At 40.0% G+C, this 27,613-nt stretch overlaps 2 protein-coding genes across 5 annotated transcripts in view; one reads left to right on the forward strand and one right to left on the reverse strand.

Annotated features, from left to right (window-relative positions):
- LOC307130213 (histone H4 transcription factor) lies at positions 1-12,301 on the forward strand. Its single transcript, XM_079823163.1, has 10 exons — positions 1-292; positions 534-690; positions 3,623-3,849; positions 3,933-4,044; positions 4,120-4,272; positions 4,400-4,474; positions 7,895-8,015; positions 8,109-8,247; positions 9,780-9,907; positions 11,382-12,301. The coding sequence occupies exons 2-10, from the start codon at positions 540-542 to the stop codon at positions 11,788-11,790; spliced, it is 1,515 nt and encodes a 504-aa protein (XP_079679289.1). The 5' UTR covers positions 1-292; positions 534-539; the 3' UTR covers positions 11,791-12,301.
- The window catches only part of auts2b (activator of transcription and developmental regulator AUTS2 b), a 20,434-nt gene continuing 4,910 nt past the window's right edge, over positions 12,090-27,613 (reverse strand). The window contains exons 1-13 of one of the 4 annotated variants that reach the window (XM_079823160.1): positions 25,030-25,300; positions 20,018-20,305; positions 19,705-19,919; positions 19,532-19,576; positions 17,170-17,265; positions 16,694-16,765; positions 16,529-16,558; positions 16,357-16,428; positions 16,131-16,266; positions 15,587-15,667; positions 15,417-15,500; positions 15,122-15,332; positions 12,090-13,541 (exon numbers count right to left, since the gene is read on the reverse strand). In XM_079823160.1, the coding sequence (XP_079679286.1) occupies positions 12,428-13,541; positions 15,122-15,332; positions 15,417-15,500; positions 15,587-15,667; positions 16,131-16,266; positions 16,357-16,428; positions 16,529-16,558; positions 16,694-16,765; positions 17,170-17,265; positions 19,532-19,576; positions 19,705-19,919; positions 20,018-20,114 (2,253 nt within the window). In that variant the 5' untranslated portion in view covers positions 20,115-20,305; positions 25,030-25,300 and the 3' untranslated portion in view covers positions 12,090-12,427. Of the gene's footprint in view, positions 13,542-15,121; positions 15,333-15,416; positions 15,501-15,586; positions 15,668-16,130; positions 16,267-16,356; positions 16,429-16,528; positions 16,559-16,693; positions 16,766-17,169; positions 17,266-19,531; positions 19,577-19,704; positions 19,920-20,017; positions 20,306-25,029; positions 25,301-27,613 lie in introns of those variants that run through there. The other 3 variants (XM_079823162.1, XM_079823159.1, XM_079823161.1) reach the window with 3 other exon arrangements.

Here is a 27,613-nt window from a genome sequence, read left to right on the forward strand (position 1 = left end):
ACACGGAAACACACGTCATGACCTTCTCCATCCTCTCAAACAAACACTTTACCCGCGTTCCTGTCTGTCCGCTCACCTGCTCCTCGGACATGAAGTTTTATGTAATTTATTTTCCTAAACAATGAGACATTTTTACAGAACAGAGTCCATGTGCTTAATATATTTTAAGACTATGTGAATTTCCCTCTACTTTAATGCCTGGCTGTGTGCGCGCGCGTCTGAGCCTCGACCAGTTAATAAACCTGACCTAGCAACTGATCTTCAAACCAGCCCGTGACCCATTAACATCCGAGTAAGCGAATTTAATCATTCATAACCTTAATGACACTATCACGGTGTTGCCATGAGATTTATTTGCTTGTGTATGACATAGTGAACGACAAGCACTCAATCTTGTTTAAATACGAGTTGAACGTTTGTTTACTTCTCAAGAGCTTAGCTCTTAAACGTCTTACAGGCTGTTGTCATTACCAAATGCAATACGTTTAGTATTCAGAAGTCTTTTAATAATGCAGTTTTATGCTCTCTTCAAGGTTAAAATGGCAAAAAGAAAAAATGTCTCTAAAATAGTGGTGGTATGCGAATGGGCATCATGCACTTTCAAGAGTGAAAGCATGGAGGAGTTGAGTGATCACATGTCTCTACATCTGAAGGAGCATCTTGGGGAAGGAGATGCCATGGAGGAACTGGGTAGGACATTGTTATGCATGCATAAATAGACTATTAAATTAGGCAGGGGTCTGTGAAAACATTTGAATTTTTAGCACACATTAAACACTTTAAACTTAAATTCAGTTTACCCTCATGTCGTTCCAAACCGGTAAGACCTTTGTTCGTCTTCGGAACAAAAATCTGGGTATTTTTGAGGAAATCTGAGAGGATTTCAGGTTTCTGAACCAGCCATAGGCAGAAACGTCATTTATGTTATGGAGGTAGACTCTGGGTCAGGCTGGGCCGCATCAAATATTCCACAAAAAAAGGACCACAACTGATCCAATCTTCTCAATCTTTATTATCAACAGTTCTTCAACATGAATGTTTCTTCTGAACACGAACTGTTCCTCTGAATTTGAACTTTCCTTCTGAACATGAATGGTTCTTCATGAAGGCTTCTCTTGCCTACTCTATTCTTTTTTAAATATAGCCTATAGAAATTAGATCATTATGTAATAATGAATGATTTTAATTTTATTTAAAATAATAGACTAATTCAAAGCGAGGCCGTAACCAGGTCAAACAGAACAGTGAAGGAAATTCTAGGTCTAATTCTAGCTGGGAAATAATCTATTTGGGGCTATTTGCAAACAATATTTGCATTAATTTGTGTCAAATATATTATTAGTCCCGAGATTCTTCACATGAGTGATTAAATGCATAGATTCGCTACAAATATTTGAGTTCCCAGGTGGTTTAGTGGAAGAATTTTAGTAAACTGTGTCAAAGGTTCCTAGTTCTAATCCGCTCTCATATAGTTTTTTTTTCTTCTTCGTTAATATCAAAGATGTTCATCAATGATTGTATATTAAGAGCATTTGCAATTGCATTTGTGTGTGTGCAGTTTGTTTTTTGATTTCACCGGAAAGAATATAGTCTCTCCGCAACGGCATGAAGCGATAGATTGACGCGCTCGTCTGTCTGTCTGTCTGTGTGTGTGTGTGTGTGTGTGTGTGTGTGAAGATTGTGCACGAACCCTGCCTACTTTGATTTGATTGGCCATCTGAGTGCTGTTAGACCGAATTGGTTTCGACTTTCTGATCAGCCTGGATCAGCCTCAAATTCTGTTCCTGTCAATCACGCGGTGTCAACCAATTATACTGCACGAGGGAGGGCCGAGCTAACTCTCTCTCTCACAAACAAACACACACACACACACAAAGTGAGGCAGCAAGTGCGAAAAGCACGGCACACACAACGACTCAGCAAAAAGGTGCTTTTCAGAACAACGCGCGGGCCGCACTAACACTAAACTTTAATGTCAAGTAGGGGGCCACAAAATATCATCTCTTACCCTCGGGCCGCAAGTTTGAGACCCCTGGGTTAGAGGGTCTGACTTCTAACCCGAAGGGTGCAGGTTCGAGTCTCAGGTCCGGCAATTGTCGGTGGGGGGAGTGAATAACCAGCGCTCTCCTCCACCCTCAATACCACGACTGAGGTGAGACTCTTGAGGAAGGCACCGAACCCCCAACTGCTCCCCGAGCGCCACAGCAATATGGCTGCCCACTGCTCTGGGTGTGTGTTCACTGTGTGTGCACTTGGATGGGTTAAATGCAGAGCACACGTCACTTCACAACATCACACATGAAAAGTGTCGGCCCATAGTGAGCTGGCGTTCTGACGTAGAACCTGGAAGCGCTGCGCTGTGTTTACTATGTGAACAGTGTATGAGAATGACATTGAAGAGATGAGATTTTTGAATAAAGTCGTTATTTTTGTTAGTTTTTTGCACTTAAAAGTATTCTCGTCGCTTCTTAACTACTGATGCACCAATCATGATTTTACATGGCCGATTCCGATACCGATTTTTATTTTCAAGCAAACTGGCCGATTCCGATACCAATTTCCTTCTTTTTTATTTTTTTTTACACAATAAAATAATGAAAGTATACATGAACAATATATTTATTTGGTTTTGAACAGGCCAAATTGGCTTTTGGCCAATGAAAACAAGTCCGCAATCTGAAATCAACCGGAAATTTATTTGGGTTGAATTTATGTGAAATTAAAGGCAACAACTGCATGTTACTTAAACAAAGATGTTACTTAAATCAGCATTTGTTTTTAAATTCAGTGTCAAGAAAAAAAGTCTTTACCAGTGAAATTAAATAATAAAACCAAAGTATATAATTGTTCCAAAATGTTAAATCAAATAATGTTTAGTGCAACGGAAAAAACTAAGATGCTACAGCAGGTGCTTTTTAAATCAAATTAAGTCAATGTAATTTTAAGGTGAAATAAAAATGATCATCCTATAGGCTACAGAACTGTTAGTATTTCATTTAAAAAGTACATGCATGTTCTTTTTTTACAAAAATAAATTTTTAGGCTTTGTCACAAGTTAGTCTGTTTTGTTCTCATCCGATCCAACACGTGAGAAGCTGAGTTGAACAAACGCTCACTATCCGCTTGAGCAGGCGGAGAGGTAAGCTCGCGCAACTTCAGCTCGCTCAGGAAAGCGGCTCTTCATTCCCTTCAGTGTATCTCGTCTCTTCCCTCAGTTCGTCAGGTTCCGTTTGTAACACACAAGTGACATGTTTGCGAATTATTGCAATATAGGCATATGTGCACACGGGTCGCGTCGCCGATCGCGTGCTAGAAGCGAAAACCGGCCGGTTCAGATTTTTGTCCGGTCAACCGGTGCATCCCTATTCTTAACATTAAGGTTGAACCACTGGAGTCACATGGACTATTTTAGCAACGTCTTTACTACCTTTCTGGACCTTGAAATTTCCAATGACGTTGATGAAAAAAGCTCTCGGATTTCATCAAAAATATCTTGATTTGTGTTCTGAAGATGCACAAAGGTCTAACGGGTTTGGAAAGACATGAGGGTGAGGAATTAATGACAGAATTTACATGTTTGTGTGAACTAACCCTTTAAGGTTTGTCATTGTCTTGTTTATAGAGGACTACCCGTGCCTATGGAGGGGCTGTGAGTTCCTGGCAATGGGAAGCCAAAGTGAACTCGTCGCTCATGCCCATTTCCACATCTTCCACAGCAAGCTGAAATGCATTGGGACTCAGCTTCTTGAATCCCACCCCGAACTGGCTAGCTGCACTCAAGATCTCCACAGCAGCAGCCTAGTCCCGGATGTCTCTGAGGGATTTGTCTGTCAGTGGCAGCACTGTGATGTTAGTATTGAGTGTCACTTCTGTTTCACTTGAATATAGACATGAGTTTTAATGAGTTTGTCATTTTGTTTTCTTGTCGTCAGAGTTCATTTAATAATCCGGAATGGTTCTACCGTCATGTTGACATGCATGCACACTGCACTGAGCTCCAGCCTCTTCCGGATCGACAGCAGGCCCTCTTCTGCAGCTGGTCAGGTAGGCGCTTTCTGCAAACCAGCGTTTATAATCCATTCGTCAATATTTCATAAAACATTTTTGCTCTTTTTGCAGGCTGTGATGCTTTCTTTAAAATCAAGTACCGTCTGCGGGAACATCTGCGCAGTCATACGCAGGAGCGGCTGGTCGCCTGCCCCACCTGCGGCTGTATGTTCTCCAGCAATACCAAGTTCTTTGACCATATTCAGAGGCAAGCCGAACCGGAAGGTCTGTTTATTTCACATCATTCCTCTTCAGTCACTGACAATGTAAAAACTCTGTCTTTTAAAAGTCTTTAGTTCTTATAATACTGGCCTGCTGGCTGCAGTTGTTCCATAAATACGTTTTATTGCAGATTCTCTCACATGTGGACATTGTGACAAAGCATTTGCCAATGAGAGGCTGCTGAGAGATCATGTTCGTCAGCATGGTGAGTTCATGTACAGTTTTTAAACTTGCATTTGAGGTAGGGATGCACAATATATCGTATCTGTTCTGCTGGTATTAGAGATTTAAATGTATTGGACATGAAATTGTGCATGCTCATTTGCACTTTTTTTATTTAGATTGCTGTTGCAGTCATGTAACAGTCACTTAATCTTTAAAAACACTTATAATTTAAAGGCACAATATGTAAGATTTTTGGACTAAAATATCCAAAAACCACTAGAACAATATTATATATTTTGTTGACTTGTGTATTATCCCAAATGTTTCCAAGAATGTTTAAATCCAGAGAAATAAGCTTTTAACCAGGACACGGACTGTGTCTGTGCGTCCCCTATCAATGACATCATACCGGCGTTATCCTAGATTTCAGGTTTTATTTTGTAGAAACTATGGAAACACCAAAGACGCTTTAATATATGATGTGTTTTTTTAGGGCTGGGTATTGACACAAATTTCACAATTCGATTCGATTTCGATTCACAAGCTTGTAATGCGATTTCGAGTCAATGTCGATTATTTTGGATATATATGTACAACACATGGCAAAACAACTCTTAACTAATGCTGTAAACTATGGGAGTCAGTTGTAGCCTACTATAATATTGAAGGTAAAAATGAACTGATTTCTATATTAACTTAAATTACACTTGATGGTGTTTGTTTTATAATAATAATTAAATGATATTAACTTCACAAATACATAAGCGATCTCACGCCACAGCGCCAAAATGGTATTTATGTTTTTGAATTTCGTAATAAAATGGACATAATTTAAAATCTGAGACTGTTTCATATCAATAGTAACAAAGCACAAAGCTTACTGCTATTTATTGTATGGGAGGTGCGCTACAATGTCCTGTTCATTCATCAACTGAAAACAGGGTGACTAATCGATTATTGGGATTTAAGAATCGATATCGGTGCGTAAAAATTATTAAAATCAAGAAATTTATATTTTTTACCCAGCCCTGTTTTATTAGACAGGTGTTTACAACAGGATACATTCATCGACAGAAAACGAATCATTGTTATACAGCTCAACACAGTCTTATTGTTTAAATCTGGTTTTCTTGATTTACTGCGAGTACCGTGTTTTACCATGGTTAATATCGATCTAGCTCACTGTAGTGTGAACAAGTGTCTCATAGTAACCGCAGAGCGAACGCACAGAGTGGCATTATAACATAACTTTCAACACACTCAAATGTATGTAATATGATAAAACAGCGCTGCGTTACCCCACATACACATGAGCGGAAGAAGCGAAAGTGCTCGTCTGTGGCATAATAAAAGCTCCACTGCTCTCGAGTCGTGTGTTGCGCTCGTCTCTCATTATCAATCGCTCCAGCGGCCTCGTTCTGCTCCAACAGCTTTCAGCCCCACCCTGCTTCATACTACAGTAACGCTAATAAATATTTAATACATTTGCTCATCCATGAATATGATTTCTGCCCAAGTCCAGTCAGATTCTTTTCCACCGGCTGTAGAGGTGAAGACAACAACTTCCATGATTCTGCGAAATCAAGGCGTCATCAAGCTACACTTTTGTTTTGCATAAGCGACCTCTGGTGGCGGAAATTACATATTGTGCCTTTAATAAATAACACTTAAATCTCAGGGTGACTTTTCATACTGTCCATTATGTTATAAAGCCTGAATTCACTTAATTAATTTTAGTTTTTAATGTTCTATTTTTTATTTATTTACACAAAATAAGTATGGAATTTTAATATCAGCCGTAGCATGGAAATCATTTTCAGCTTATGAATATTGGTCAGAATATTGTCCATCCCTAAAAATGTAAGATGCTTTATAAAACAATGACATCTGGAAAACATTCATAATTGCGATTATAAAGTATGATTATCACAACTTGCATTGAATGATGTTTTGAATAGGTTTATACCATTGTTGGAAGCAACTGCATATATTTTATATGAAAATAAGCAGAAAACACTCTTCCTGAAAAAAATTGGATAGCCTCAAATGTCAATATACATTGGTTTGATTTATTCATGGTATTATAATGTTATAATAAATCTAAAATTAAAATAATGGAAAAAACGCGATAAAACGCATCTTAAGCATGCAGAATATTGTAAGTGGACTTTTTTTTGTAGGTGCGCCTTTGAACGATTATGTAATTGTGGCTTTTGTAATTGCAGTGCTCCAGACTAACTTTTTGCCTTGGTTGCACTGGTGCGCCTAACTTTTTTTATTTAGGTGCACCAGCACAAAATTTAGGTGCACCCAAAAATTTCCCCCGGCTCGCATCGCCTTTAACGCCACAATTTCAAGGTCACCTTTTTATCTTGTCTTTAGACATTCAAATATATTATTTGAATGACAACATAATATATGCAGTTACACAGGAATTAAAATCAAGGGAAACAATGCTTTGAGCATTACTATAACTACAGTTTTAACAAAGTGTTATAAATTAATTTAAAAGATAATGAAATAATCAACAATGAGTCTCTCCAGTCTCTTCAAAAGATTACAAATGGCGAACGCCAAATTATTACTCACATCGGTTTTGTTTTGGTGGTTTGCTTGACGATCTGAGTACAGGACTCTTTCACTTTAATGGTAACGTTAGTCATTTTGTAAAAATTTACCCAAAACATACGGAGCTATTCCTAGATGTTTTGATTCTCGCGCCGCCTGAGCTGACACTGACAGACGGTTGTCATGACAATGACGTAGTTTAGGGCGGCACAAGTTCACGTTCATTCTCTCTCTCTCTCACACACACACACACACACACACCTTCAGTGAAATGGACTCACAAACCAGACCGTTTCAGCGTCGCGTTTAATTTGCTGATGCTGATTGCCGTAACTGATTCTCTGGTGCTGCTCAGGTTGCAATTTCAATCACACACACAGCACGGAGCAGGAATATCTGGACCACAGCCAATCAGAGGCAAAGACCTGCCCCATCTCTGTCTCTGATTGGTTTAGACCACGACATGATCCAACCATGAGTGTGAGTTCAGTCAAAGGAGAACAAACGCTTCGTTCGTGGAGAGGCAGCTGAGCGCATGCAATGACGTTAGGTGCACCGGTGCGACCTAGGAAAATTTTTAGTTGCACCTTTACAAATTTTGGCCGCATGTTAGGGCCCTGAATTGTAATTTATAATTTTGTAAATTTGATTAATTATGTAGCCCTAATAGCACCTCTAAAAAAATCTATTCTGTCATTAGTTCAGTGTTGATTCAAAGTTAATTGAAGTTTAGTGTAGTTAATTATGATAATAAATATATTGAGCTATATATATATATATATATATCCAGCTATGACGTTTTATTCTCATCCAAGACTGTCAGTGTCAAATGACTATTTGTGTTATTAAACCTATATAAAACATTTTAGACCTATTGTTCTTTTTCTTTCAGTGAATCATATAAAATGTCCTCTCTGTGACATGACATGCACGTCCCTTTCCACCTTGAAGATCCATATCAAGTTTCGTCACTGCGATGAGAGGCCCTTCCCATGTGACTTCTGTGAGAGCAGGTGGCTGCGAGAGTTTGCACACTATCCACATACACTGAAGTAATACTGAAGAATATATTGCTAATATTTAATGGTTTGTCTCCTTACTTTTAGCTTCAAGAACCAGCACGATCTGCGGAGACACATGGAAACACACAATGAGGGAGCAGCGTATCACTGCACGGTAGAGGGCTGTGGATACTCATCCCGCATGGCCCACACCATGAACCAGCACTACAAACGAGTGCATGAGGTCAGCCAGCAGAGGGTGCTATAATCTCATGCTTCAGATTTAAAGGGAGAGTTCACACAAAAATGAAAATTCTGTCATCATTTACTCAAAAGTTGTTCCAAACCTGTATGAATTTATTTATTCTGCTGAACACAAAAGAAGATATTTTGAAGAATACGGGGAACCAAACAGATGATTTCATATAGGTTTGTATTCTCATACAGAATTCATTTTTGGGTGAACTATACCTTTAAAAGGATGCTCTGAGTTGACCACATTTGAGTCAAAATGTTGGTTACTACAGAAAATATTTGACATGTTTTTTAAATTATAGCCACAAGACTTAGAATATATGACCATGATACTGACCTTGTCTGTGTAAAGGCGGAATTGTGTCTGTAATATATAATCCATTTTCAAGTTTTTGCACTTTGACAGCTCAAATAATAAACACATTTTTACTGATTAATAAATTAATAATACATAATACTGATTCCGCTTTAGCAGATAAGCTTTGCATTTTTCTGCTTTTTTGTCTTGCATCTCTTACTTGCTTAACTTTATTAATTTAAATTTCTTAATTTATTATTGTTAATGTGTTAAAACTAGTGTAAATCACCATTTACATATACACAGATGTTGTCAGTAGAGTTCAAATTATATTTTAAAGGTGCAATATGTAAGATTTTTGCAGAATTTTGCACTATTCCGCACTATTCCAGTGTTATATATTTTGTTCAGTTGAGTACTTACAATATCCAAAATGTTTCCAACTATTTGTAAATTGAGAGAAAATCGCAATTTTAACCAAGGTCATATCCGCGTTACCCTCGGTTTCTGTTTTTACTGCCGTAGAAACCATGGCAACAGGCGTGGACAACTGCATAACGTCTCGCGACACGCTGATGTAGTTTCATTCAAACATTGAAACATACTTTGACTTGACAGAGATGCCGTTCTTGCATGTGTTTTATTAGACAGGTGTGCAAATGTACATAAAACTAATCAATGTTATGTAGCTCAACATGATGAAATATTAGAATATCATCAGTATGATAGTTTCATAGAGCCAACAAACTAACACACAGAATAACATTATAACTTTCAGCACACTCAAATACAGTTTAGATAGTGTAGACCAAGTGAACCAGCAGTTTTAATCGGTCAAATAAACTGTCCTGTATGAGTAGTAATTCAGCACTTGCGGGTAGTTCAGTAGAATGAAATGTCCTCATTTCTTTATATCCCCCGGGACTCGCGTGTGTGGCTCTGATATCTGTCTCTTATTAGTAATCGCGCCCTGCTTCATACCACAGTCATGTTAAAAACATGAATGCGTTCACTCATTCATTTCCCCATAAACATTTAGATCCATCTGTATTACGACAAGTTCCATGATTCCCCGCTCATTCACTGTGTCATCAATCTATGCCTTTGTTATTGTTTTAAAGAGGTTAGCGACCACTAGCAGTGAAAAATACATATTGTAGCTTTAAGTGTAACTTAAAAATCAAAGGACGACATATAATAACATGTATGATAACTGTCTGCAGCAGGACAACATGGTTCCGAGGTATAAGTGCCACCTCTGCGACAAGACCTTCTCTTGGTGTTACACTCTCACCCTCCACCTCCGAAAGAAGCATCAACTCAAATGGCCATCCGGACACTCCCGCTTTAGGTATGTTAAAAGCATGGCATAATATCTTAAAGTGTAATGAGTTGCTTGCAAGCTATTTTCCTTCATGTGCTAACAATTAGTGATGTGACGTTCTGCCCCGAGGCTTTGAAGATTGTATTGGAAAAAAAACAAAATAAGCATGTGATCTGTGACGTCCGAAGCTGTTTTTGCACACAACCACATGATTGCTTCGTATTCTTAAAGGAACACTCCACTATTTTTGAAAATAGGCTCATTTTCCAACTCCCCTAGAGTTCAACAGTTGAGTTTTACCGTTTTCAAATCAATTCAGCCGATCTCTGGGTCTGGCGATAGCACTTTTAGCATAGCTTAGCATAGATCATTAAATCTGATTAGACCGTTAGCATCTCACTCAAATGACAAAAGAGTTTTGATATTTTTCCTATTTAAAACTTGGTGATTTTCTTGGCCGATATGGCTAGGAACTATACTCTCATTCCTGCGCAATAATCAAGGAACTTTGCTGTACCATGAGTGCATCTTCTGTCAACATAACCAAAGAGACAACTTAATCTTCAGTGTATTCCAATTCAAATAGATACGGTTCAAGATCTGCACCTAAGTAAATATCTTCTGAATCGTCTCTCACAAATGTCTCTATGGGTACAAGGCAAGTTGTCACGTCAATTTTTAAATAGGAAAAATATCAAAACTCTTTGGTCATTTGAGCGAGATGCTAACGGTCTAATCAGATTCAATGATCTATGCTAAGCTATGCTAAAAGTGTTACCGCCAGACCCAGAGATTGGCAGAATGGATTCAAAAATGGTAAAACTCAACTGTTTAACTCTAGGGGAGTTGGAAAATTAGCCTATTTTTTTTTAAAAAGTGGCGTGTTCCTTTAAAAAACAGCGTGAACCCCTTGCACAGGTTTCAAGAGTCATTCGCTTCTTTAATAAGAATAAATCATATGAAAATTTACATGTGTGGTGTTGTGCATGTTGAATTTGTATTAATCCCCAGTTCACAAGCACTTCAACTGACCATTCCACAACAATCTTCATTTATTAAGATCATGTATGTCTACACAAGCTAAGGACTAAGGCAAAAGCTTACATGAATAAGGCTGCATGTGTTGATCGAAGCAGATTCATAAAAACTGCTACACTACTGGTCAACACTACAGGTCATTAGTTTGTCCCATTTCATTTTATTCTCACTCATTTATTCATATATTGTTTAAGTACAATGACATGTGAAAGGCATGTATTTATATAGAATAAATACTTGTATTGCCTTATATAGATTTTGTAGCACAAACTGATTTATTATATGAAACAATCAAAACATTTTTGAGTCGTCTGGGATGCAAATGCAGCTTTTCCACCTTTTGACCACAAGATGTCGCTAGTGTGCACCGTGTTGAAGAGCTTTGAGTAACGAACCATTTTACGATACAGTTAAGGGGAAAGCCTCTTTTCACCATCACTACTAACAGATGTCTCTTTAACAGGTACAAGAAGGATGAGGATGGGTATCTGCGGCTAAATATGGTGCGCTACGAGACCGTAGAGGTCACGGAGGAGTTGATCAAGAACATGGCTGAAAAGCGCACCCCTCGCAAGGTCTCTGGTTCAACCGGTCACTCCAAGGAGCTCGTGATGCATCCCGACAGCGGCAACAGCACTCCCCAAAACTCTTCATCGCCCTCTTCTCCGTCCTCATCTTCCTCCACCTCAGAGCTCTTGGAGGGGGCTGACAGCAGTGCGTTTAAAGGCGATGAGACGTCTGTGTATTGTGTGTTGAACACTGTGACTGAGGTGATTGGGGAGCCGGAGGAAGTGGCCCTGCCTGGTGAGCCATCAGGGGCTGTTCGAGCTCTGGCTGCAGTGGCTAGAGGTCTAGGGATGGATGTGGTGTAGTCTCATACCTATCAAAAGCAGTTTCATCACAGGTAACCCGTGTGAGAATACACAACCTGTTCGCCTTCCAAGAGATCAATGTTTTTATAAACTAATATGCACAGTTCAGAGGATGATGTATAACATTATCTTTTGTTCAGAATTTTACTAGGGTTTTATTTAAGGTTTTTAAATTATCTCAGGTGTCTCATTTTATTTGTAATTTTTTGGGTAAACTCCATGTAGTGCACTTTTTCCTTTTATAGTTTTACATATAATTGACATTGGATCTTTTTTTTTTTTAAATTGGTTTTAAAAGCTTTTATTTTTTTACATTTCCAGGAACAATAGGGTGTTTTGAGCATAAATAGCAAACATCTAATTTATTTGTGTTGAATATTTTGCATATTGTGCTGTATTATTGTTGGCTACAGTTGTAAATAGTTGTGTATTTTTTACAAGCCCTTTGGTTTCAAATATATTGTCAACATTCGAAAAGAAGTAAAACCATTTTTCTCAGAAAAATCATTTTAATATTTTCTTAGACAAATTCATTTCATAACTTTCCACCACTGTACATTCCATGACTACACTTTGTTTCACATGAAGTGCTTGATTATACATGAGTCTGTCAGTTCCAGATCCAGTCCAGCTCAGCTCACCGAGTCTCAGTGTCTCTGTGTGGATGCGAAACATGTCTGTCCATAAGAGGGGTCATCCGTCTCGGAGACCCTGGTCTTGTTAGCAGCATTGGGAAAAGTGGGTGTGGTTGGGTGTGTACATAGGCAGCAGGTAGAGTCCTACTGAGCGAACTGTAATGTTGGAGCCCTGTGTTTGGGTAAGCTGCCGTGAGCAGTCCTGGAGGCGGAAGGTGATGATGATCCATTGCAGCATGGTGCATGGCCAGTAGGCGACCCCGCTCGCTCTCCTCTCTCAGGAGGGTCAGGCGCTGACGCTCCTCCATCTGACTCCTTTGCTCCAGGGCCATGGCCTGCAGAAACGGCTCTCGTGTGTAAGCGGGGTGCCCCATCATGCTGCGTTGCAGGTGGTCATTTCTCATTAAGAGGTCCTTGCCCAAAGAGTCTCTACGAGGAAGTTCTAACCCCCGGTAAACATTCCGCATGGACTCCCAATGCTGAGGCGAGTAAGGCAGCCTTTCGACTCCATGCAATGGATTCATTCCAAGAAAAGGTGAGATCAGCCTAGCCCTGTCGAGACCAGGGTGGCCAGCTGGGATTCCTATTTGCAAAGGATGACTAGAAAGAGGCGAAAGGTTTATAGCAGGGCCTCTGGGACCCTGCCATGGTTTTTCCATGACCTTCTGGTGAGTTGCAACGTCGTGGTCCTGGTCGTCTCTCTTCTCCTCCTTGACCCTCACCTTGCTGCTCTTGGCATAGGGGGGTTCGTACTCGACTCTAATTTTCTTCTCAGCTGGCTCCCAGGGTTGGCTATCACTGTTTGACCGCTTGAGATCCTCTCTCTGTTGCTTGGGTGATGAACTCTCCTTTCCTGCTTGCTTGTCCTCAGTGGGCTGCTGCTCGCTCTTGACATCCTCTTCTCTTTTGTCACTTTGGATCTCTTTGTGTTTCTGCTCCTCAGTTTCTCGGGTCTGTTGCGGGAGTTCTTGGGCTTGTGTTTTCTCTCTTGCCCGCTCTTCCTCCTTAGCCTCATCTGGAGAGGAACCTTTGAAGGACTCTGTTGATGGTTTGTCGTCAAGTGCACTGCTTCTGATGGGGGACAAATGCCTTCCATTTGATTTCTCTTTGGGCTCCCTGCAATGAAAAGATTTGAGGTAAGCAAGAAATCTTGATCAAGGTCAACTAAGAACTCTTGAACCAAGGGTTTCCAATCCTGCTCCTTGGAGGGTCAATCTACTGAGTTTAGCTCCAACATGCCCCAAACACACCAGCCTGGAAGTTTCTTGTAATCATAAAGACATTTACATTTAGCAGACACTTATCCAAAGCGACTTACAACTTGGGAGTACAGGAAGCGATTGGTCATGAAGAGTTGATTAAGCGCAACAAGTGCCTGAAATACTGAGACCGTGTACATTGCTCAGTGTAGCACAGGCTAGAGTAGGGAGGGAAGAATGAGGAAAAGAAAGTTATCTATTTATTTTTTTTACTAAAAAGTGGTCACGGAAGAGCTGAGTTTTTAGTTGACTTTGGAATGTTGTCAATGATTCTGCGTTTCGGATGGCGGTGGTAAGATCGTTCCACCAGCTGGAAGACCTTGATAGACCCTAAAGACCTTGATGAGATGGTTCAAGTCTGTTTTATGGGTTTTGAAACTAGACAGTGGCCCTTTGGGAGCAGAATTTAGACACCCGTGGTTTAGGTAGTTAGTCCCTGCTACACCATTATGTTGGTGAAACACATTAGGGGCTTTCACACCAGGTAGTTATAGGAACTAACCACCAGGGTGATTTTCTGAAAACTAAAAGCTCCCCTAGGATTAATTTCCTGGTTGCATTCACACCACCAGTAGGAACTCTGATGTTACGTAAGCTGCACTTGTTGTTGTGACTTATTTTGAGGGCCCGGAGGACCTTTATTTTGACGGCGCTGAGAATGCCAGAGTCTGAGCACACAGCTCTCACTTTCTCCATCTTCATTAGTTTACAATCTGTTTAACAGGCATGTCTAATATGTTATTAGATCGAACTGTTATACAAAGAAAGTAGACGGTATATGAAAAAGTATTAGCGTTTGCCATGTGGTTGATGTCCAATGTTGCTAGCTGAGCCAAAATACATAATCATGTTTTGCTTGGTCCGCTCAAAGTTGCCTTGGATTTTCTCTTTAGCATAGAGGTCTATCTATCACTGTTTTCCATGTTCATAGAGTTAGTTTCTGGAGTAAATATACAGGGTATAATCGGTTTGTGTAGACGTTTTATTTTTATGGCGGGTGCCTGTGTTTCGCATGCGTTCAGCCAATCAGCGTACACTTACGTCACTGGTAGTTCCTATTGTGCTGGGTTAGACCCTACTTGTTAAGTAGGAGCTAAATTAGTTCCCACAAAAGGAGTTCCTAAAACTAAAATCATTCCTAGTTCCTGTGGTGTGAACACACCAAAATCCGGGTACTTCCGCTCCAGTGCCCCAATTAAGGAGGTCAAATAATTTGTTAGCATTCACAACTGTTCAATGACAACTTGGCTAGTGCAGAAATCCTCAGAAGTACCCGATTTCAGATCCAAGTGCCCATTAAGCAAATAGGGCAGCAACTTTTAAAAGGATGTATGCGCTAACTGAGCAACTGTCATTGAGGTCAATGGGGAATGCTAACACATAGCGTTCTGCAGGTACCATCTCGCTCTTGTCAGACTGGCAACGGCGGATACGTACCTTTCCTGATCATCATTGTTGATTATGGAGTCTTTTTTAATTGCTGTTCTCTCTGGTACGGAGGGAGCTCTTTCAGGTTCAGAAGGCCTTGGACACAGAGGTGGCGTAGGGAAGGATGAGGGGGTCTGGTGCAGTCTGTTCCAGGCCTCCAGTGGTCCACTTGAAGTTGGCCCCGTTTTACCATCTTTAGTACCATGTGTTGCATTCGGTGCTAAGAACGGAGAGCAATTATGATCAATCAGGAAAAGACAGCATTTGCAGACCGTTTATTGTAAGGATAGATGTATGTCCTTACTTATTGATGGGTTTCCAAGTCCTCCAAAGGCAGATGAACTCAATGTAGTTAGGCCTCCAAAGGTCAGCGGCTTATTAAGAGACTCTACACAACAACAAGAGACACGTGGGCTTATATTTTGAGCAGTAATGTTGATCTAGTATGAATTCAATTAAATAATGTAATCTTACCATGATGGGGGACTAGACTGTGGAGATTGTTTGGGGTATGCGGTAAGGATCCATAGGATGAAACTGAAGGGTGTGCAGGACCTAACAAGACGGATGTAGAGGAAACTAGATGAGCACAGTCCTGTTTCTGTCAGATGTTGTCTTATATCTCTGTTTTCTATAATTCACAGAGATCATAGCCATTCATTAAATGTTCTTCCATGTTTCTAGATCATCTTATACTTCCAAAATACCTTGAAGTAATCCTTCTAGTAATCATGAGGACTTTGATAAGCTGGTTCAGGTGTGTTTAATTAGGGCTGGAGCTGAACTCTGCAAAGGCCTCCAGGATCAGGATCAGACACCCCTGCCCTAACCTTAACCCCCGAAATCAATGGGAAGTAACTGGACGATAAGATGGTACCGGTCCTAGTGCTAAACAAAACCCTATAATCTAATTGGTTGATAGGGATGTTGTTTCAGGATCAAGATGGCGATCCAAGAACATCCTATTTGGCAAAATTACAGTCACTTATGTGGATATGTTCCAAGCTGTAACTCCTACCTGCATTAGAGAGGATGGTGGCGGGACGGGGTAAATCACGTGGCTGCAATCCCATGAAGCTCGAGCCAGACGATCGATTCAGAAACTCAGGCTTAAACCCAAAGTCTAATTTGTGTGGCTCAATCTGCATCTGCTTCTGTAACACAGGGATGGAAAAGGTATTCTAGATTTAAAACTAGATCGATTCTACATCTTGAAAATGAACAATTATTTGATTTGAACTTACCTTAATTTTTTGCTGATGATAGTACACCTGCCATGCAACGTGGACATGCATTGCACACCACTTCCCAGGTTTCTGAAGTAATTAAAAAAACAATGTGAATAATGGGTACAGAATTTTGCTTCTGGTTTACAAGGTTAATAAAAAGAGTTCAACAATCGTATGCAAACCTTACCTTTGGTTTAGGACACATTGGGTCTAGAAGCTGGAAAATATATAATACAATACATTATCCTTCTTATATTTCTTCACTGATAGACAGAACAGCAGTAAATATTTACACCTGAACATGTCTGGCTCAGATTTTCGGCCTTGCAAAGGATGATAAAATGAAACCTACTCTGGAGTCCTTCTGTAAAAGTTGGTGTGGGACTGATCCTGGTCTTGACACCACATCTAATGGGTTGGAAGCCTGAAAATATAAAAACTTTGTGAATATGGTGTCCATTTTTTAATGAAATTATAAACATGATGAATCCAATAGATTCCCTGTTCTTCCTCAGCACACTTTATCTCTTATATAAGTGTGGCAAGACTGGAATCCTGATATTTTATACAATTATAATATTTGTGGCCTTTAAAAACAGGCTTTGCAAATGAGGGGCCGAAAATAAACAGTTTTCAGAATCTCATCTGAAAGCCATAGGAAACCACAAGACTTTCGTTCTCGTTTATTTTTTTCTTCCTTTGTGGGAGGTCATCTCAACTTAAGAAATATCAAGTTATTCACAGGCTTCTTTCAGCGTCGCCAAGGCCTTTTAAGAATGCTGTGTTTCAAACAAAACAGAAAGCTAAGAGACAGAGTGGCAGGCAAACCTTGGGCTGAAAAGCTCCCTGGAGAGAGCTGAATGGTCCAGCAGGTGGAACCATAGGAGGTATTCCAGTCATTACTGACGGATAGGACGGGACCAACTGTAGGGAAACAGCAGAAAAGTGCCATTAATGTCAGGAAACAAAAGTCTGTCCACGCTGATTCAGGACATAAAAGCATTTCTGTTTATGGCCTTTAAAGTGAAATCAAAATGGAGCCTATTTAAGCAATGCACATTCCTGGAATTATTGTAGATGATTTACTGGTATGTTAAGAAAAAAACGTTGTAATCTTTAATCAAAATGTAATAATGTTGGAGCTGATGGCCTCATGGCCAGCGGTCTGACATGTAGCACGGTTGCACTTCATGTGACCCGAGTTCGAGTCGTGGCTGATAATAAATATCAGTACAGTTTCATAAAGACACATTATTAATGCTAAACTATGTAAACTTCTAGAATAAAATCAGTAAAAGGACCATGCCACCCAAATCACAGGCCATTAACTCTTTCCCTGTCACCGTTTATGATCATTTTCACAAAAATTGAATGGCCCTGAAAAATATTTTGTTGTTTGAATATCTGAACATGCAATATGTCAAAAGAAAGAACAGAGCCTCTCCTTTTAACCCTTTCCCCACCATTGATGGAAATGTCTGTTTTCACTGTTATATGCTAGGGGGCGCTATGACATCTTCTGAAAGAGTTTTGAATCTCCTGAACAAAACACATGAGAAGAAGACGCAGAAATAAGTGATATCATATGTCAGAGTCCTACACGGGTGACCCGCGAATATTGCTGAAACGGGTGAAAAACATCCTAACTGTGTCGGATACGGGTGCGGGTCGGACAAGGGAGAAACACAGGTTTAAACAGTCACGTGCAAATGAATATATATAAAAATATATGCACGTATATTGTAGGTGTGTTCCTAATTTTAGGAACACATCTACAAAAATATGCCTTGCCTGTATTTCAAGTTGATAAAATAATTTCAAATCCATATCAGTTTATTTGTGGCCGCGCGCGCCCTCCCAGGAGAATCACAACCGCGCGGAGTTGAAGAAAAGATAGCCGCAAATGTGGAACTTCATCGCTGAGGAAGCACGCAGATAACTGTGGTAACAAACCAAGCACAAGCAGTTCTATCGAATATTATTTTTCAAAAGGGGACAGAACTGAATGTGCCTCGTAGAGATGATAAGGACACATAACCATGTTTGACAGCTTCGGCTGAAGTTGTCCTTGTGTTAATGGTCGTGTAATAACTTCTGTATGCTGGCAATACACATTTTTGTAAGTGTGTCTATAATGTGATATGCTAAACTGATTTTTTTTCGGGTGCGGGTCGGTGTCGGTTCTATTTTAAGCGGGTCGGGTGCGGATTTTAAATAGTGCCGTTGTCGGAAAACGGGTTGGATGCGGTTTTAAGCACTGCAGGTACGGATTTACAAAATCGGACCCATGCAGGACGAGGATGCGCTATAGGACTGTGAAGCTTTGGGGGTGTTGATGGACTCGATTTACCCCATCTAGGTTTTCATTATCATTCTGAATCCGATCTTGACAAATCTTATACAAAAGACATGATTTTCTCAGCTTTTTGCTCTTTTAAAATGAAACTCTTTTTTACCCAAAGACTGCAAGGTGCATAAGCAATGCTTTCATTGCTTGTTTTCGGTTCCTTTTTTTCATGTGTTTTGATCATAGACAGAAAAAAAAGATGGACGATGCGCCTTTACTCTCTTCCACTGAAGAAAAGTTGTCGATGTCTGAATATGGCGCTGACATCTTGTGCTGTTTTGGGACCCTACAGTAGAGAGCAGGAAGTAGAGCCGCGATATCAAAACCCCGCCCACACTCCCGCAGTATCTGTTAGTACAGTTTACTGCAGAACTCCTGTCGGTGTGAAATAAACAGTTATGGAAATGTAGAAATTAAGCTCCAATCTCCTCCCGAAAAAAGTGCCTCAGTGACTACTTCGCTCAGAGAAGCTGTCAATCATTAGCCACACCCCTTTTTTATAGCAGCAAATAAAAAAAAACTTTTTAAAAATACAAACGCTTGACCTTGCATCACCGTGATTAAAACAGGCTAAAGAGACAGAATATTTAAGTGTAATTTGATTGTTTAGTTTGTATCACGTCTCATTACATTACACGGAGAGGGCAGGGTTTATGACATATACTGGGAGCAACCACCTGGGGGCGATCGAGACAGGCTTCACTTTTCAGGACGTGTGCGGCACGCTTGGTTTCGATCAGTAGATTTAGTACTCTCACCCCTTCAATAACAGTGAAAATATGGAAAGCCGGAAAATTCCGGGAAAGAGTTAGTTGGTCAGAATATATATCTGGTCTAACTTACGCTCTGTCTATGAAAGTTGTCCACTTTGGCGGGGTATTTGTCAAACTGCAAGAAAAGAGGAAAAAAAAAAAGATATTTAGCATAACTTAATAATTTTACACATTGCAACTGGTAGAATTTCAGCTCAAATCAATGATTATGAACATAAGAGATGCATCAGTATTTCTCCTCACTTGTCTGGCAGGGGTACGCACCAGTGGTGCTGCTGGGCCGGGCATGACGGAGTGGGGGAACGGAGTGAAGGTGTGCTGATGTGTGTGTTGGTGTGTGTGCTGGTGCTGGTGGAACTCTGTGCGCAAGTAGGCTTGGGGAGTCATTGCTCCTCCTCGATCGGCAGTCTGTGAGGCCAGGAACCGAGAGTTTAACTCCTGCCGCAGTAGGTCGTGATCTAGAAGTCGCACGGCAGAAACAGAGCACAGGTGGTGAATATGCGAGAAAGATTTAAGTTACATTTGAAATGTTGCGGCCTGTCTGGTGCTGCTGTACCTGTGTAGGGACCTGTGGATGGAGCACTGGGCACTGGCAGAGCGCTTCCTGTTAAGAGGGGAGGAGGATGAGGCAGGGCTGTCGTCGGGGCAAACATGTCGAGGTGTTTGGAGAACGGGATGATTAGAACTCTCTTCTTCAACTTGTGCTTCAAGAGTTTGTAAACTGCTTCGAAAGGGGAAAGAGGTTCTCCTTCAGGCTTTCTAGAGCTTCTTAAATATCTCCTTGTGGCATCCTGCCTGCTGTTTTCTGCTCGCACATTTGTGGTATTAGCAACATCAGCAAGACCTGCAGGTCATAAAACATTGAGTCAACACTGGATACCAGGCCAGCCGAGAAAGAAGAGCAAATAATAGGAGAATCCATTATGCTAGTATAGTGAGTGCATCATGAAATACAATACAAGTAAAACTGGCGTTTTATATAGCTTTCCCCAGAAAAACACTCGTTTTCTGAGCCAAGTCAAGAGTCCACAAAGACATTGTGATATTCTAGTCCCTAAACATGACTTGTGTACCTCCCTCAGTGAAAGTCATGAGACGTTTTTAACCGTTTTATCATTCACATGAACATAAAAACATTAACCGAAAGCATTTGCTATACAACATCTGATATCATAGTAGTTCTGTCTTTAAAGTTACTGTTAAAAATGAATGATGTTAACTTCTGGAACCTGACCCTTCCAGACAGCAACATAGTTTCTATGTTTCTGTCTGGGCTGTTACTTTTTTTTTTTTTTTTTTTTTAAGTTGAAGTCTAGTTGAATATGCTGTTTCAGTAAATACATCTAGAGGCGGACAGTAGTGAAGTATTTTTACTTTCTACTCAAGTACATTCAAGTGTCTATACTTTTTCAGTGTTTTTCTTTGGAAAACTTTTCCTTCACTACATTCCAAAGCATAATATATAATGTCATGTGTTTTACTGCACTACATTTCATTAATAAAAGTTATTTTTTTTACCTTTGATACTTAATTGCATTAAAAATATAGTACTTTCTCATTTGAACTCAAGTAAAATTTTTAGTATACAATACTACATTTTTAATGTAATCAAATATTAAATGATATACAATTTGAAACGTAGTGCACTAAAAAGTTTGACATTATGCTTTGGAATGTAGTGAAGTTAAAGTTTTCCAAAGAAAAACACTGATAAAGTACAGACACTTGAAAAATGAACTTAAGCAGAGTAAAAGTACTCCACTACTGTCTGCCTCTGAATATGTCACATTATGGAAGAAAAATTCTTACAATTCACATTACATTAATAAACATCCTCAGGATTACCATTACCTCATATTTATGAGCAATGATTCAAATGCATACAAATTTGAAGTAATAATACTAACCAAAAATCAGAAAAAATTTAATATTCAGAAAACATTAAAATGTTTGGGGCCATTTTATGAATGATCATAAAATCAAGAAGTATCATGGACGGTATCTACAGAAATATTAAGAAGTGTAACCTTTTCCAACGCAATAATAAAAGGTTTCTTGAGCAGCAAATCAGCATATTAGAATGATTTCTGAAGATAACAGAAATCAAAGCTTGTAAAAATAAAAAATTAGTTATAAATATCCATTCAATTTTTACAGTATTAGTGTTTTCACGTGCTGCCATAGCGCTGGTTTCACAGTGACATTTACTGCTCCCTCCCGGGGGTGGGGGTCGCTAATAGTGAATGCAAATGTGATGAAGGGGTGAAATCCCTTAGGGATTCGCCCATCTATACAACCTGCAATTACCTCCTTTTGAACAGCACTCATGCACATAAAGCAAAGCAGTAAATCTCTTTTGTGTGGAGCTGTCAATTTAGGCCTTTTCTCCAGTGCTGCTGTAGCTATAGTGAAAGGTCTATTGAGAGCCCCATAATGGATTGTTAGCTTCTCCAAGGGGTAGACCTCCTTTCGCGAACACCAGGGGTACACAGAGGAGGGAAACACAAGGAGCAACTTATTCGCCTGAGCCGAGCTCCAAATCCCTTGTGATGAGCTGTTTGTATTGAATAGGGTGACACAGCCACAGGGGTCATTCAAACGTTGCGAACAGTATTTGTGTGTGGAGAAACAAACCAAACATGAACCGTTAGGCACCTGAAAATATAAAGGTGCTTCCAGAATGCAAAACTTCATACGCTTAAAAATAAAGAAGGGAGTTTTTGTAGTGATGCAATAAAAGGAACCATTTTGGGTTCCACACAAACAACCTCGCAGTTAAAAGCTCTTAAAGGGATAGTTCACCGAAAAATGAAAATTCTGTCATTATTTACTCACCCTCATGTTGGTCCAAACACATAAGATGTTCGTTCATCTTCAGAACACAAATCAAGATCTTTTTAATGAAATCGGAGAGATATTTGTGCCTCCATTGACAGTTACCAGTTTGACGCTTCAAAAAGTTAAATTCGTAAAAGGAATCCATATGATTTGAGTGGTTTGGTCTCAATTTTCTGAAGAGGATTGATCGCTTTACATGATGAACAGTTTTAATTTACGCTTTTATTCACAAATAAACATTCATCACAGCAAGCAACAGCCGTCATTTCACCGTCTAGTTTAACTAGACCAGAGTAAACCATTCTAGGCAAAATAACCTTGACTTTGGTTACATTATGTTTTTGCCACAATGACTTGCGAGATGTATGATATTCCATCATGTAAGCAAAGTCAGAGATTACAAGGTGTTTGGTTTCATTTCTTTGACATTATCATGTTCTAGATGACTCGTCTATTCTTGGGCTATGGTTAGACGTTTATTACATTTTCACTGACAGCCCAAATTTTGGGCTAAAATGTTTAGTTACATATTTTTGGTAACATTCTTGTGTTACACAGAACGTTTGAGCTTCTTCAAGAACCAATTAAGTTTGTTCTTACGAGTCTAGCAGGTTCAGTTGAGCTTATGTTTAGGTTTGCTGATCAATGTTTAATGTGAAAAAAGTCTAAATTAAATCTGTTCATCACAAAGCGTTTGTGTCTCTTCAGAAAATTTGGACTAAACTGCTCAATTCCTATGGATTTGTTTTACGATCTCTTTATGAACTTTTCGTTGCGCAACTGTCAATTGAGGGACAGAAATCTTTCAGATTTCAACAAAAAGATCTTAATTTGTAGCCTAGAAATCTAGACGCACCCTAGCGGCAGCAAATGTAATTTTCAGCCAGGTCGTCTAGCAACTCGCCGTTGGCTTGTGAGTTGGAAAAAACAAACTCTGGTAAGGCCAATCACATCGTGTATAGAGTCGGTGGGCGGGCTTAACATAATGACGGCAGAGTTGTGGCGGTCCCGCGTGCTACTCGTAAACAAAGAAGCTGGCGAACAGCGGTCTTTCGAATCGGCTTTGGCCGCGACTCTGGAAGACTTAAGCTTAAGAGTTAAGCTTTTCTTTGAGAAAAGAACAAAGAACGGCACTGAAGTCATTCTTAAGAAAGGAAGATGTCTTCGGATTTTTGCCGACCGGATACGGCGAAAGTTTAATCGATCAACTAGCTCTGCTTCACCTTCTTCGTTGCTCTGGTTGGTTGTAGCGCTATCCTATTGTGTGCAGAGGGAATCTGAAAGACAACCGTTTGTCCCGCCTCTCGGATTGAGCCCTGCCAATGGTGAGTTCCCAGACCCAACATCTTGACGAGGGTCCGGCTTGTCAGGCTACTTCATTTGTGTTCCAAAGACGAACGAAAGTCTTCCATGTTTGGAACGACACGAGGGTGCATAATTAATGAATTTTCATTTTTGGGGGAACTATCCCATTCCCTACTGTTTTCCACTATAAAGAACCTTTTGTAAAATTGAACGGTTCTATGGATGTTAATGTTTCCATGAAGAACCTTCGATACCAATAAGGAACCTTTATTTTTAAAAGTGTAAAGACCAGCATGTCAATCCTTAATGAGATGAACGGGAGAAATGCTGGCGGAGACCATAAGTCTCCAGAGAGGAGAACAGACAGTCCCCATCAAGTCCATAATGAGTGGTACAAGCCACATGGCACAGCTCAAGAGCTGGACTGGCTACAGACTAATCAAGTAAAGCTAAATAATAAGCACAGAGAGTCCTTAATAGACCCTTGGATCATAATGGCGCTGGTGTTTAAATCTAATTTGCATCCAGTTTAATCAAAGAACAGCGTGTGCTGATGTACCCTCCCATCAAGCGGAGCAATAACGAGCGGTAAAAATACATGGAAATATTTGGCGTGGGTATATAAGACTCGTTTCGCTTAAACTGCTTGTTTTCAATTAGTGTCATGGCACAGTAATGCTCTATTTTGATGCAGGTCAGGAATTAAGCTAAGCCTCTTTTTGGAGCTGTCAGGCCACCAGCGAATTTGTCTTCCTGTGTCAGTTGGCAGCTCCCTTCCCCAAGCCATTTTTGTCATTCATCAAGCCCATTACTGGCCTAACCCTTCCAGGCATGCAGAAACGAATGGTCTAATCCCTTCATTCTCACAAAGACAAGATTAGTTGGAGGTTAAACACTCGTGTTCTTTAAATTTTGTCCTTGACAGGGTGCCAGGGGAAAGCTCTTAATCTCGTGAAGGAGCAGTTGGAGGGAGCTTTGTGTGCATACAAAAGTAGACGAGGCGAAGCGCAGGTAAGCCCTCCTAAAAACTACACATAATCTTCGAATCATAAACGTGTTTACTGTAGCCGTTCCCATGCGGTTAGTGCTCACAGATGCCGGGAGACGTCTCATAAATCATCCGGTGGCATCGAGGGCCACGTGCGTTATTGCTAGGGCACAGTTGGTAAATGACTCAAACCGAGAAACAGTTGTTCTTAGGTGCTGACAGGTTCCCACGTGGTTTTTAGCTCACTGTGAATGAAGCCAACTCAGCTAAAGCGCATCTGTTCGGCTGCACCTCTCTCTGACACTTAGCCACATTTGTGCGATCCCCGACAATCTCAGAGAAGAACACAACCTGTGTGGAAATGCGCTAAAACAAATACTTCTGGTATGTTCAGGATTAGTCGTCAACTAAAAACAGCTTAAAAAAAAAGCTCCTACCTCTATGTTTCTGCACTCTAATAAGTCAGAGTCTTGCATGAATCCATTAGAAAATTGCCGTTTCCAGGCAGTCCAGGCTGTGATCTGGCAGGTTTAGAGAGCTCTCTCTGGTGCAGCGTTCAGCAGGCGTTCAACAGCTCTTGAATAAGACACAGGGGAACAGTATCTCTCTGTATTCTCAACTTGCCAGTCTGTCTGCAGGATCACAGTCTGTGGTGTTGGGTATCACACAGACTAAGCGAACACTTCCTTCATGGCGCGGCTCTCTCTCACTCGCTCTTTTCCAGTTCATACATCAAAGCAGTTATCCAACTGGGAGGTATGCACAGGATTTTTACGCTTACTGTTTTGATCCATATAAATCACAATAATACGTGCAGATCGCGGCTATGAAAGGGGGATTCTACACAGGTTTTTGTAACAATATTTTTACTTATTAAACATTAACACTACTACGCCAATTTATAGTTTCTGAAACGAATCTCAAACGTGCCTCAAGAGTTTCAGAGATCTCAAACTGCTCTCCAATTTGGCAAGATACAAGATTACAAATCAAAAGACCACATTGTGTTTAAACTTTTTTCAGAAAAATCTTCACAATTGTCTGAGTTGTGCTAGCGACGTTAAAAATAACATACTTAAATATGTATACAATATTGTTTTACAATTAAAATCTTTTTTTTGTTGTTGACAAATTAGAAGTCTATGAGAGAGAGACTTTTACTTTATCAGAATTGTTTCTTTTGCATTTATAGTTTCGTTCAGATTCAATAAGCTATGTTTCCATCACTGTTTTTATGCACATTTTTAAGTATTGCATCAGAAACGAGTGATGTAAACGGCAAATTTCAGGTGAAATTTTTTCCCCCACTTTTTTCCGCTACCTTGAGGTGTTTTTTGACTTAATAAAAAGAATGAAAAAGAGTTAATGCGAATAATGACAGATAAATTCTAACATGGCGAATATGGTGTCAATAATGTTGCATAACGTTTCAAATGTGGCCTGACATTCTGAAATGTCGTAGCCAAAGGTTGTGAGTAAAATGTCTGGTCAATACGACCTTCCAAAAATCCTGCTGACATTCTCTTTTCCATATGTATGGGGCTCAACATCGTCGTAATGCCCTCACTGCTAGTGCCTTCGTGTCAATTAGACTCCCGTGAAATTGCCTCATCGACACGGCATCCTCAATAAACCCGTCTCCGGTGTGATGACTCCGATTGTTAGAATATTCCTATTTAATAATTGTTAAATCGATATGTTATCCTCAATAAAGCCCGTCTCCGGTGTGTTGCCTCCGATCTTTTGAATATTGCACTTTAATAATCGTTTCATCAATACGGCATCCTCAATAAACCCGTCTCCGGCATGTTGGCTCCGATCTTTCGAATATTCCGATCTATTATGACCTCCGACCTGTAAAGTTGTCAGAATAATAATCATACGCTGTTTGTCAATTGGCCAGAGGAGAACTGGCACCCTGACTGAGCCTGGTTTCTAGGTTACACATACCACCATCATCCGCTCAAACAACTTGATGGAAATGCACCTAATTCGCATTTGATTTTTTTTACGAACTTTGAAAAGATTCGCTTCACGTTTAATTGAAACCCAGCAAATGTTTATACTTAGGGGCCGTTTACACGACTCCGTTTTCAACTAAAACCGTAAAACTTTTTATGCATTTTGGCCGTTCATTTACACAACAATGGTGTTTTGGGCACATAAAAACGCAAACTTTTGAAAACGGTTTCAAAGTGCAAGTTTTTGAAAACGGTCTCCGTGTGAACAACAAAAACGTGAATCCGTGAAAACGTCATGACGTCATGCACATGCATATTACGTGTTCGGTCTCCACCTAATGGCCTGGCAGCCGAATACAGTGTTTTTGTCGTTTTCGAGGATCCGTGTGAATGGGGATTGTTTTGACAGTGGTCTCATCTGTACGTGGAAAACTCAAAGGAAAAACTTCTCCGTTTTAAGCGTATCGCTGTTGTGGAAACGCACCCTTAGGGTATGTTTAGACGACAAACAGAAAACTTTATGCGTTTTGGTCGTTCATTTACAAGACAACGCCATTTTGGGGGCCTGAAAACAAGCTTTTGAAACGGGTTTTAATTTTATTACATGTTCAGCGACATCAACTACTGGCCTGGCATGCATAATACAGCCTTTTTAGTCATTTTCGCAGATCCATGTGAACGGGGATCGTTTTCATCTGTTTTTAATATATTGTCGCTGTGTAAACATACCCTTAGATGGAACATGACCAACAAAATAGTTATCCTCTAGGATAACTGGAATTAGATCAAATAATCATAATGTCTTTTCAGTAAATATATCCACCCCCTCTGTGCATTTCTCTCAGTTTTAAACCCCAATAGCTTTTATTAAAAAGTGCAATTTCTCCTCCAAAACCCCATTTCATCAGTCACATACAGCACATGACAAAGAATCAAGCTGTATTGGAGTCATCTTTTGTAACCATACAGTAATCCCTTCACAAAGGATGATTTGAAAGGCCAGTTCAGGACACAAGCTAAGGACGTATAAATTGCTGTGAGCAAAACGACTGCATTCTCC

Source organism: Gobio gobio (genome assembly GCF_949357685.1).
Source record: "Gobio gobio genome assembly, chromosome: 8".
NCBI classification, from domain to species: Eukaryota; Metazoa; Chordata; class Actinopteri; order Cypriniformes; family Gobionidae; genus Gobio; species Gobio gobio.

Excerpts from the sequence above, each read along its gene's own strand:
- LOC307130213 (XM_079823163.1), top strand. The coding sequence starts at position 540 with ATGGCAAAAAGAAAAAATGTCTCTAAAATAGTGGTGGTATGCGAATGG. Across the intron at positions 691-3,622 it reads AGATGCCATGGAGGAACTGG|AGGACTACCCGTGCCTATGG; the intron begins GTAGGACATTGT and ends TCTTGTTTATAG. Across the intron at positions 8,248-9,779 it reads ACTACAAACGAGTGCATGAG|CAGGACAACATGGTTCCGAG; the intron begins GTCAGCCAGCAG and ends AACTGTCTGCAG.